This window comes from Pogona vitticeps, chromosome 1, assembly GCF_051106095.1.
Source record: "Pogona vitticeps strain Pit_001003342236 chromosome 1, PviZW2.1, whole genome shotgun sequence".
NCBI classification, from domain to species: Eukaryota; Metazoa; Chordata; class Lepidosauria; order Squamata; family Agamidae; genus Pogona; species Pogona vitticeps.
The window spans coordinates 191,184,300-191,197,045 of NC_135783.1; the positions used below are offsets into that span (position 1 = coordinate 191,184,300).

Consider the following 12,746-nt stretch of genomic DNA (forward strand, 5'->3'; position numbering starts at 1 on the left):
CGGCCGGCCTCTGCTTTCCGAGCCCTGAGCTGGACGGGGGGGGGGGGGCGGCGAGGGCGAAGCTGCTCCGCTGCGACCGTTGAGGCGGCCGTTGCAGCGCCAGAAGGAACGGAGGGAGGAGCGAGGGAAGGACTGAGCCCGCCGTCGAGCGTTTGCCTCGAGAGCCTTCCTGGAGATGCTCGCTGAGAGGGCCGTTCTCCACACGCACGCACAAGCACCCCTTACCCTTATTTTGTATAATTTGGCTCCAGTCTATTCATAGTTTATTAACAAAACAGTGGCTTGTTGTTGCTTAGTCGTTTAGTCGTGTCTATTTGTGACCCCATGGATCAGAGCACGCCAGGCCCTCCTGTCTTCCACTGCCTCCCGGAGTTGGGTTAAATTCATGTTGGTTGCTTCGCAGACACTGTCCAGCCATCTCATCCTTGGTCGTCCCCTTCTCCTCTTGCCATCACACTTTCCCAACATCAGGGTCTTTTCCAGGGAGTCTTCTCTTCTCATGAGATGGCCAAAGTATTGGAGCCTCAGCTTCAGGAAGCACTCAGGGTTGATTTCCAGTGGCTGGAATGATGCAAATAGTTCTGCAATATACATATTGCATTACTGTACTTCTAAGGAAGGAATAGCCATTTGTTTAGGCGTGTAATTACAATACATATTACCTTGGGAAAGGAACTGGGATGTTACCCACTTCTCCCTGCCTGCCTGCCCAGAGGATTTATTTATTTACATATTTATTTTTTTGTATTTAATAGTATTTTTATTTCATACATACAAACATACAGAACAGAAAACTAAAACAAAACAGAAATAAAAACTAATAACAAGAAACATCAAAAATAAATATCCAAACTACACCTATAGATCACAGATTTCACAATCGTCTGGTTATCAGAATACCATCAAAGGATTCTATTGAGCAGTAATTCACCATAAACTATTTCTTCCCCTAAATTTCTGTCTTTTCCTGGGCCCAGTTATATATCAGCTTCCAGCTTTCCTTTATAAAGTGTCTGGATTTATCCCTGTGAGCGAGAGGGAGGAAAAGAGTGAGAGTGAGCTGTCCCCTCAAGTGTCTAAGAAAAAGAAAAAGGATCGAAATGTTGAGAAAAGAAATAAGGAAAGTTATTACAAAGATGAAAGGGTTAAAGGCAGGAAAAGAGGGGGAGGATTCCAGAGAGATGACTTGAAAGAGGAGGAAAAGGAATCGGGTGAAACAAGAAAGGTGGTGATTTGGGAAGAATGAATAGAAAAAGAAGGGGAACCGAGGATGTTCCAGATCCCACAGAATGGGATAGATTTGGAGGATAAAGATTGTAAGGTGACAGAGAAAAAGGGTGAAGGAGTGAAACCAATTACTGAAGGACTGGGGCTGGAAGAATGGATGGTTTTGGTATACCCATGTGGCCAAGGTCCCTGGAAGAAGGTGGCTCGACCAGGACGACTCCAGCCTCAGCAGAAACCGCCAGAGGGAGAAGGGGCATGTCACCCCTGCTGCGGGACAATCTTGTGCGATACAAGTGATTGCCTGAGAAGACCTACGAACCATGAACGCTTCGGCCAGTCTTCCCAGTGAAGAGAGATATGTATGAGACCATGTTACCCCTGTCGTGGACCGATTTACCTGTTGATGTTGATTCTGCTGACCCTGTTGAAGTTGTGATAGACAAACCTAATACAGGTAGTTGTGTTAATAAAGGATTGTTCAAAGAATCTCCTCTCCTGTCATTTCCCATCCAAATCAAGGAACTGTCAAACACGGGCAAAGAACCCGATCACAATCCTGTAGTGCAGAGGTTCCCAACCCACGGTCCGTGGCCTGAGCCGGACTGGGCCACACAGACCTCCCCCCCACTCCCCCCTTTTGCTCATTTGCTCCTGCACGTGCGTGCCTGCGTCCACATGAGCGCTCCCCCACCTCTATGCGCATGAGCGCCCCTGAGCGCTACACCGCCCTTTGCGCATGCACATGAGCACCCACAAGTGCCATGCCACCATTTGCGCATGCACACCAGCACGCGCGAGAGCGCTCATTTGCGCATGCACACAAGCGCAGGGGGTGCCCTGCCTTCCCCAGCTGGTCCGTAGGGCTAAAAAGGTTGGGGACCGCTGCCATAGTGCCTCTGAAAGCGTATTTATTGATTGATTGATTGATTGATTGATTGATTGGACTTATATACCGCCCCATAGCGCTACAAGCACTCTCCAGGCGGTTTACAATTTTAATTATACAGGCTACACATTGCCCCCCCCCCAGGAAGCTGGGTACTCATTTTACCACTCTGTAATATCCAGTAGCTTCTTTAATAGCTCATGCATCACTGGTTTTTCTCCATTCTTCCATTTTTGGGCCCAGAGTAACCTAGCTGCAGTAAATATATACAGTAAACTATATTTTATTTTCTTATCAATTTCTGGCATTATATTCAATAATATTTCAGGTTTAAAACTTAATTTTTGCTGAACAATTTCTTGTGACATTTCATAATTCATCCATCCGACTTTTCCCCTCAAGAAAGGCCATATTTTGTCCTTTTTATATCTTGATTCTACTTTCAGCATTGACCATCAATCTGTCACCTTACCCAGTTTCTCTATACAGTATCTTGTTTATTTTTTTATTACCTTACTATCTTTCTGTCTACGTGCAGCCTATCTACCTTGCAGGATCCAAGGCAGCTTAAAATACATATTTAAAAGATGCAAACTGAAACATTACAATTACAGTAAACTCCGCTATTAAACCAGTATTAAGCACATTCAAAATAATTTTTATTTGTGCGCCTGTTTAGTGCCTGTAGCAATTGTGGTTTCATTTTTTTTAAATTTTTTCCATATTTCTCTTGCACACCATCCCGAGCAGTGATTGGCCAGACAGGCAGGTAATATAAACTAAATAAATAAATAAACAAAGGAAAGGAAAAATTAAAGTTTAAAATCATTTAACATCAAAAACAACATAACATCACAATGCTCATCATTACAAGACCTGTTTAAAGAAAAATGCCTTTGCTGGCAAAACAGAAGCAAGCAGGGAGTCAGCCTAGCTTCCCTAGGAAGGGACTTGCCTGGGGACAGCCACTAAAAAAAGCCCTCACCCTTGTCCTTACCAGATATGCTTGTGAGGGTGGTGGGACAAAAAGACAGGGCCCTCCTGATGATCTTAGGACCCAGACAGGTTCCAATAGGGTGATGGTTCTTCTGGTAGCTTGGATCCAAACTAAAAGTTTTATAGGAGGTCGCTAACACTTTGAATTGAACAGTACCAATGTCTTTGCTGCAACTACTGCTTGAGGGGCTGACTTCAAGTGGATTCTAGCTCACACTTGGTCTGCTCTTGATTTTTTGCTGTTATCACTCCAATCACATCAAGTTTTATAGCTGCCAGCTCCCTAGGAAACCAGGTTAGTTTGGCTTTATTCCATAGGAAACACTTGGGAACATTTGTATCCCGTGCCCTGGCCACTTTCCCATTCCAGAAATCAACCAGAACTTCCAAATAATTGCTGCTGAAGTGAGAAAAAACTCCCCAAGAGCCATCAGGAAACCACATAGATATATAAGCTCCCTGAGACAGATCATCTTGCTAAGTTCTGCGCTGCTACAGAAGTTCTAGTGAGACTAAACCATGACAGGTAGTGATTTGACCATGACAATTTAAATACACAGAGTTACTTCACACTCATCTCATACAACACAGTAAACCAGGTCTAGAGTATGCCCTAGCATGAGTGGGGCCAGATACCACTTGGGACAAACCCATGGTTGTCAGAAGATATAAAGTTCTGAGCCCCTCTGACAAAACAAACTGAAGGAAATCCAGCACTATCCCAAGACCAGCTCAGCTATCTGAGGAAGGACTGTTGAGAAATGAGGGGTGCCTTACTAACATCCACTTTTAAATACAGTGGTGTCTCGCTTAGCGATTGCTTCATTGAGCGATGAAATTGCTTAGCAATGGGGTTTTGTCCATCGCCAGAGCAATCGCTTAGTGAGAGAAGCGATCACCGCAAAGCCCCCATTTTCGGCCAGCTGATCGGCGGTTTCAAAATGGCCACCTGCTGTGTTGCCTCACTTTAGAGGCACCAAAAATGGCCACCGCAATGGAGGATCTTCGCATAAGGTTAGTTTTAAAGCCCATAGGAACGCACTAAACAAGTTTTAATGCGTTTCTATGGGCTTTTAAAAATTGCTTAGCGATTAAGTAGCTTAGTGACTTTTTTCCGGAACGGATTAATGTCGCTAAGCGAGGCACCACTGTATATTCGAATCCAGCAAGACAGTGCAGTAGGGTGTCTAGCAAGGGAGAAAGAAACCTGACAGACCATAGCAGCTCTGCTTCTCCATCCCCAGACCTCACCTGATGGTGGACAAAGTTGACAGAAATCAAACCTCCCCCCTGCTGCCTTCCCCCAGTTTCATCAAGGCACATCTCTAATCCAAGCCAAGTTAAAAAAATTATCCAGGGTCAGGTCACATATGGTTTTCTTGCTCACCAAACTGGCACTAAACAAAAGCGCTTTCAGTTCATGGGGACTATCTCCAAGGATATCGAGGGTATCTGAACTGGGGAATAATTTAAGGGTAATTGTCATGCACCCCCAGTGTCCCCTGTTAGTTTCCCCACTCACACAGGTTCACCTTCGGACAACTTGTTATTTTAACCCTTTTACGCTGCCACCACAGGATATTACCCTCACTGTACCAAATATGAATCTCAGACTATTACTGACAAATATAACATGGTTTACTTATGGTTTGGTAGGTAAATCATAGAAGTAAAATCACTGATCTTTTATTATTCATTCAATAAACGTGGATTTGATTACATATACGCTTGCTTGCATTCATTCACTTTAATCAAAGTCTCAATATATTCTATGTATTTATTACTTTTAACTTATTCTCTACCACATCAACCTTCCAATCTGTCTAAACACTTCACAATCTTCTCCCTGACTCTGTCTCACCCAGTTCTCTTGACTCCACCCCTCCTGTCCTCTCATAGGCTCCTGCACTAGAGCTCCAAAATGACTGACAGAAGTGACATGTGGGCTGTCCGCCACAGTAATGAACGCATTTTGACTCTTCCTTCTTCTAAGATGAAACAACTTTCTCTTCTCTATACATTCCTCTGTCCATTACCGTTCCAATGGCTACTCCCTGTCTTTATTTCTCTCAGGGTGACACATGCTTCTTGTAGACAGCAGGCAATGGCCCTACAATACCACTGATTAGCAGGCAAATATTGTATCCCAGAAAACATCTTCTATAAAGCATTGGGATGAGCCCAATGTTCCCTCTAAGCTGTACCACTGCATCTGGGCTGTGCTGCCAAGCCAGTGTTAGTGCCCATTTGCTTTTGTTTGTGGCTAGTACCCCATACACAAGGGGCAGGGCCCCACCCAGTACTCCAGAAAATCAAGAGGAAATGTTGGATGAGCCTCATCTTTATGTTCACCTTTATTGGCTCTCCCAAAGGAATTCCAAGCTTTATCACGTCTCAAGAAATATGCAAAATGCTAACTTGGGGATGCTGGTCAGGCTGTGATCTAAATTATGGGGTAGTGGTGACAACACTAGGAAGCTGAGTAGTAAGGTTATGCTTCCCTCACTTAAAGTAACAAGGATTTTCTACCCCACTTTTCATACTTACTACAGACTAGAGATATATACGTATATCTAAGGCATACAACAGTTTTGTCATTCATGTGACCTACTTTACCCTGCTCTTAATTCACATAATTATAGACAGGCCACACAATGGTTTTCCTTCTCCTTTTCTTTTTACATAAAAAAGGAGCCCTGTAATAAGCATCACTGGGTATGGTACAAGCCTAATGCAACAAGACAAAATCACCTCCTGCTCCTCATCGAGAATAACTACCCTATTCCCATTCATACAGTCAATCAAACAAACAAACTGGAATTCCATTTCAACTATTAATGTGTATTAGGACGTAATGTAAAAGAACACTGTTGGGAGTCCCTAAAGTGCTGCTGGCCAGTCACAGTAGACAATAGTGGGTCAGAGGTCTGACCCAAGAAAGCTTTCTGTACCTCTTCCTATAAATATATAACTGGGTGTATTAATTAAAAGGATGGATGTTTATGTATGTTACTCAAGTTCATTTTATTCGTATTACATTGCATCATGTACAGCAGTGGTCCCCAACTTTGGGCCTCCAGATGTTTTTGGGACTTCAACTTCCAGAAACCTGGCCAGCAGGGGTGGTGGTGAAGGCTGTTGTAGTCCAAGAATATCTGGAAGCCCAAGGTTGGGGACCACTGATGTACAGGAACTACTGAAACCATCAAGTAATCTTAAGTATAGTTTCTTGCTTTCAGATGTCAGCCATATATCATAGACATCCAGTGTTGCATTGTGGAAAAGACAGCCATTGTTTTATAGAGAAAGAAACCTACAAAATTAGCTTTGTTTCTGGTCAGTCTTGTACAATCTTTCATTTTTAAAGCAATCAGCAATCTGAAAATAATTTGCTTCACAATAAATGGCCTAGGGCTTCCTTGCCTTTTGGCACAGCAACAGTTAACAGGAAGTGTCCTGTTCAAAGTTACATTTAAGAACTCATTATATTACAAATAATACTGCTAATATGTATTTGCCATTTACATGCATTTTATAAAAAGTTGCATACTATAACATAGAAATTTGCTAACACCCTTTAAAATATTATACAGTACCCGAGTCCTGCGAACCTTCTTTTGCACTATTGCCCCAGCCACAGTTCAATTTTATAAGACCCTACATTCCTAACAATATGTATGCTATGTCTGAATGCACATCTTCTGCATCTGTCTGAACAATTCCAACAAGGCAACCCATATCAAGAAGCCGCTGCTACACGTGTATCTCTACTGATCCACTACTATATCTGAACAGCTTTCTCATACACTGAGAATTTTGTTGAAAAAATGCATATGTCAAAGATAACTAGATTTGAATGTACTTTTTCCTTTAGATCTGATTGCTTCCTCACTTATTCTTCATTGTTAAGAAAATTATACTCTTTATCTTTTCCCTGTCACTATTAGCAGTTCTGCATTGTACACTTTGTTTTGTGAACTTTGTCTAGTATGAAAAGCTGTGAAATCAGTTAGTATCTCAGGGACAAATGCAGACCTGCTCTCACCCTTAATTGTCCATTCACTTGGAAAGAGTCATGAGTAGTTTTCAACATCATATTTGTTTAAGAAAAGCAATGGATTATTTACAATATATTTTAATAGACAAAGCCAATGCTTATGTTCATTGTACAAACAGCAATTTCCACATTATAACATATATAAAAGTATAAAACATGATTTTGTGTGAACTGTTTATTTGCTAGTTAGTTTGTGGGACTTCTGTTAAATAATGAACAAGAGGTCGGCCATGAACACAGCTTTTATGCTGATATCCCAGTTCCTTCTTCATTCTGCATACAGTGTCTTGTACATCTTCCTTTGATAAATACAAGGGGAGCTGCCGAGAGAGTCGCACCGCTTCTCCCTATGGAAACAAACATTATTTACATTTGAACATCCAAGTCAGGCTATAATGAATTGAATAATCTATTATTCTAAGGTGGAGAATTTTCAACAGGATATTTTTGCTACTACTGTACATTCTACTGTTTTAAAGAAGTCACTTTCTTATTCTTATGGCCAAAAGCTGGGTTAGATTAGAAAAAACAACTCACTAATCCTATGCTAAAATTTCCTCTTTGTTGTACTCTCCTTCAACCTATCTCTGTAAGACACAGGCTCCCAACCCAAAGTACAGTATGTGGTTTCTATCCATATGTCTATGATGAAGATAATGGGTTACTAGTTGCTTCACTTTCTCAGCAAGGGGTTAAGACATAGAGTTGGGTTCCAACAACATAAGGAATTTGGTCTACATTGGCATCACGGCAGGAGTGGTCAAAGGGTTAAAGACCTCAGCAATGAGTCAGATGGGAGTTGAAAAACAAAAGACTTGATTAACATGATTGGTTATGCATAATGCACTTTCTCAAACTTTGTGTGCTACAATAACACCCAACACTACACTGTAAACAACATGGACATTTCAGGTAGTTTACTGATTGCTGTAATGAAGTGGTTTAAAAAACTCACACATAAGGAGATGGAACAGTGTTCATACAGACCTGACTATAGGACTTTCAATAGGAACATATGAGCCCCCCCCCCCAAAAAAAGTGGAGAATCAGAAAGAGAATAGATCAATGAGAGCCATTGGTCTGGTGATTCTGTACATGGTATCAGAAAACAAATGTGTACCCACCTGAATGATTAGATTACTCTGTAGTGGTGGACCACCCATGACATTTCCAACATAAGCTATATAAAAAGGTTCTTGATCTGTACACAAGAACAGCTATGCCCTTTCAATATTTCTACATTGTATACTGTATATAGATTGCTTATCTGTATACACAGTTATTAATGAGTAACGCACGGTACATATATTCACATAGGAGTTCTGAACAGGAGCACAGTTTTCTTTAGGTGGTTTTCATTCACTCTTCTTCATATGGCTGCCTCAATTTCTTCAGACTTCTCTTAGAACTGGCTCAAATACTCTAGAAGAAAAAACTCCTGAGAATCTCCAAAACCCTTTTAAAACTCTCCTTTTGGCACCCCCTCAGGGCCAAAGGCAGCACTAAGCATCCTACAGAGAGCTACACTTTACATGCTTACATAAATTTAAGTGTCTTCCCACTGGCAAGCACACCCACATTAATTCAGGTGGGCTTCTAGCAGATGACTGGCTGTTGAGGAAGGGGCTTTTAAAGCATTAGTGCTGAACTTTAAACAAAGTATGATTTTAAATCAATTGGTTTTTAATATTATAACTTGCTTAACTGTCTTTTAACACTATGATTTGCAAATGTTTCTTCATTTGTACTTATTTTTTAGTCATGTTGGAACACACCTTGAGTCTCATGTCTGGGATAAACGTGGCATACAAACAAGTAAGTAAATGAATAAATCCACACTATTGCATCAAAGTTTATTCAACACAGGTACAGAAACACACATGATCTGCACTCTGGATTGAAAATATTCTAGTATCTATGCACAAATTAGGTTTTCAATGGATATAAATAGAATATTCTTGTCATCTGAATGTGCACAGATAAAACATCAAAGCATGTAGGCACAGAGTGAATGTCCGTTCAGTGTATGTGAATAATTCTCATGCATTGACCTGTCAGATTATGAATTTAGCCAGTTTTCCCAGCTTTTAAAAATGCAATTTTAAAACAATACCTTTTATTAATACTAAATTTTCAAGGTTTGATATTTAAGTTTTGATCCTGGTATTAATTTTTTATGCTTCAAGTAGCAATGTTTTAGATAGAAATATCAAGATAGTGTTTTCCTCAAAATACAGGTACTTAAAGCAGCAAGGGGCACATTTTCAAAATAAAGAGCTATGATTGTTTCTTACCTCCAAGTAGTTTACCACTTTAAGTGGTCTACACTCATGTACTTCCTTTGCATTATTATTTACCACAGCTCTCAGAATTTCTTTTAAATCTGCTACACCATAATACGGGAGACAGTTGGCCATTCCTTCTATTTCCAGCTGATTTTCTACAACTGAAGTACCTATTTATAAATATATAAAACATATACAAAACACATAACAGGTTGGTATCTGGAATAACTAATTTTTTTTGCATCCTATACTTTCCCCCCTAATGTATGAAGAACCATAAGCAGAATCAATTTCCTGTTGTATCTAGGAAAGGGTCAAGCACCAAGAATTATAGAGGTCAGATCAAAAGCAAAATATAAAGCCACATCATACCTGGTATAATTTTGATCTTAAATCCATTTGATATAAGCCTTGAATCCAACAAGTAGGATGATCCATCAAACTGTACACTTTTCTTGGGCATGCTGCAAAGAACTTCCATATAACTTGGCCCACCGAGAAGACTGAAAATCAATTATTTAAGTGTAAGACACTTTCAAACAAGAGACAGAGCTGTAATATTTAAAAACTGAGTGCCCCATAATTCCTAGTATATGTGTCAAAGGAATATTAGAATGACTTCATACAAATTCTTCCTGGTTATTCTATTCAAAACCTGTTACCCGTAGAAGATACCAGCTTAAGACAACCACATGCTGTTAAACCTTGTCTTTCCGCCCATCTTGCTCCTATGGGCCACATTAGCAGAGGGTCACTGCACTTGCTGTCCATCCGTTGTCTCTACAGCTGGAGACTCAGTTTTTCTGGTTAGGGATTTAAGGGCAAAACCAAAATAAAGCAATTCCATTACTAATTTCTTGATTTATAGTCATTATCCTATGTGTATCAAGTAATTCTTTTTCAATTTCTTCATTAGTGGAAGGATTTTTTTTCTAAACCAGGAATATCATGCACACTCAGAGCCAATTCTCACTCAGTATTCCTAGCTTTGTAAATTGCAGTTTATTTACCTGGGATTAAGGGTGGGCCAGCACATTCTTCCTCTCCCACTTCTCAATGTGTATAGATTTCAGTGCTTCCAATGCACAGATCTGTAGTATACTGTCAGATTACCAGCCAGTATTAATTCATGGACTAAGTTATACCTCCTGTTTCAGATGTAAAGCGGAATTGTGTTTTACACAGACCAGGTTATCATCACTGAAATGTGGATCTGATTTGTCACTCCTTGCTTAACTGTGGCTTATAAAAGAAAAAAGGGCCCAAGAGATAGGTCTCTACATTAGTGGATATTTATAGAACAAGATTTGTTGATGGAGGATGGCAAACCAACTCTATCACCTGTCAGCTGTGGTACAAAAATTGATTCAGAATTAATGTAGCTGAATTATTATTGCTGCTAGAGACTGGGATATTATTACAGCAGGAGCTGGCCGCTTCCTATGGTCAGGATACAATACCATACCCACCAGAACCCATGAGAACCACACTACTGCTAAATGGGTCACCGGCAGTCATGCTGTCCTTTAATTTGGTAGAAACTGTAATGGCACTCTGTGCTACATGATATGTGGAAAAGAAGGAAGGAAAGAGACAAGCAGGCAGATGGCAACAAGATTCAAATAAAGCACACACTTCAGATTTTACTGGAGTAGGTTTGACTTGTGACATATTTTTTATGGTGCCTCCCTACAATTTTGATAGAACAATTTTAACAGCAGCTGCTGGGCAACACTGCAAGGAGGAGAAAAACAGCATAAGGGCTCTATACATAGCCTATGTGTTTCTTACTCCTGCAGCAAAGCATTAGAAAGAATGTGAGTAAGAGCTGCTGCCACCCAGCCTGTTTCCACTCTGACAATGAATCCTATTCCTTATGCTGAGCCAGATCTTCTAGAATGATGTTGCAGTACATTCACAAGTTGAAAACTGTGATTTCTGCAACTATCAGGTGGATAAAATGCTTTAAGTTGTACATTATGGAACTGATAGCTGGGGAAGGACACTGCAAATTATGGAGGTGGACAAGGACCTTGAAAGAATGGCAGGAGCATAAAGACTAGACTCCGTGTTCCAACAAAACAACATACTCTCATCCAGTACCCCAATACAAAACAAGGTATTCAGCGTGTCTACCTGGAATGCATATCAAGTTCCATAATCATATCAAAGTTAGATAAGCCATTCTCTGCCCTGTCATGCAGGCCCGTTGCGGAACTAAGTTGAAACAGAAGTCCAGTAGGAAACACAGGCTGGAATTCTGTTGTGCAACTTTTTGTCACACAGCTTGGATGGCATCATGATCTGTGACGATGATGGGGGAATCAAATGTTTCCTATTCCTCCACCCTACGCCATCCCTAGGTTCCGAGATTTCTGGGGATGCCTCTGGGCGTTGGGGATCAGGAAGTAGGTACTCTTTAATGTCAGAAAATCACTGCTACTGGTTATCTTGAGATCCCCAGAATCTGGGGGGAAGGAGAATTAGGAAACATTCAATTCTCCTAAACCCGTCACTGATTATATCATCTGAGTTGCGCAGTGCAAAGTTGATTTTAGCCATTTTGTAAGAGTTGCTGCTTTATTACAAATCTGATCATACGAATGACAAATTTTGAATCATGCTATATAGGAGTGTACTCTGCATACTCTTGGCAGCAGAACAACAAACACTCTATTGTTGAGTAAACCCTCTACAACACAATTTTTCAGCATAATCTTTGTTTCACACTACGGTACTTCACACTATTACCAAATATACGTATAATTTCCTTGTTTATTTTAAATGATCTGCTTTTAAAATCAGTTTCAATTAACTTTACCTGTCAGTTAACACAATTGGCTTCTCCAGCTTCTCTATAGGAAGTTTATGATGCTCAAGAAGCCTTTTAAACAGAAGGGCTTCTTCTACTCTGTATGGGTTCAACATAATTATTTTTGTCTGAGAAGCAATTATCCATGCATCAGGAAAATTCAGAAGGTGAATGAGGCAATGTTCATCTTTATCCGATATGTTCTGTTCAAGTACATGAAGTTTCTGTTTCAGAGAATCCATAGAGAAGGGCACTTGTAAAATTTTTGCTGTCTGGCAAATATTTTTCTTTTCCACTGGAGAATTAAAAAGTGTGTCAAGCTTCAGCTGATTAGATAGACAGTCTTTCAGTTTGGCCTTCTGTCGTTTCTCTTTTTCTTTTGTTGATCTCTGCATACATTCATTCTTTGCATTTCTGCTTTGCCTACTGTAGCGCTCCAAGTCTCTAACAGCTTTTTCCTCATATCTTGCAAACAAAAAGATT

The 12,746-nt window shown here is 40.4% G+C and overlaps 1 protein-coding gene across 5 annotated transcripts in view; it reads right to left on the reverse strand.

The window, feature by feature from the left end:
- Window positions 1–7,228: 7,228 nt before the first annotated feature.
- PMS1 (PMS1 homolog 1, mismatch repair system component) overlaps window positions 7,229–12,746 on the reverse strand; it is a 67,325-nt gene continuing 61,807 nt past the window's right edge. For all 5 annotated transcript variants that reach the window (XR_013545254.1, XM_072979861.2, XM_072979839.2 and 2 more), the window contains 4 exons: window positions 12,273–12,728; window positions 9,824–9,954; window positions 9,461–9,621; window positions 7,229–7,513 (listed from right to left, as the gene is read on the reverse strand). Coding sequence is in view for 4 of the 5 variants with exons in the window: in XM_072979861.2 (XP_072835962.2) it covers window positions 7,349–7,513; window positions 9,461–9,621; window positions 9,824–9,954; window positions 12,273–12,728 (913 nt within the window). In the remaining variant the exon portion in view is untranslated. The remainder of the gene's footprint in view (window positions 7,514–9,460; window positions 9,622–9,823; window positions 9,955–12,272; window positions 12,729–12,746) is intronic.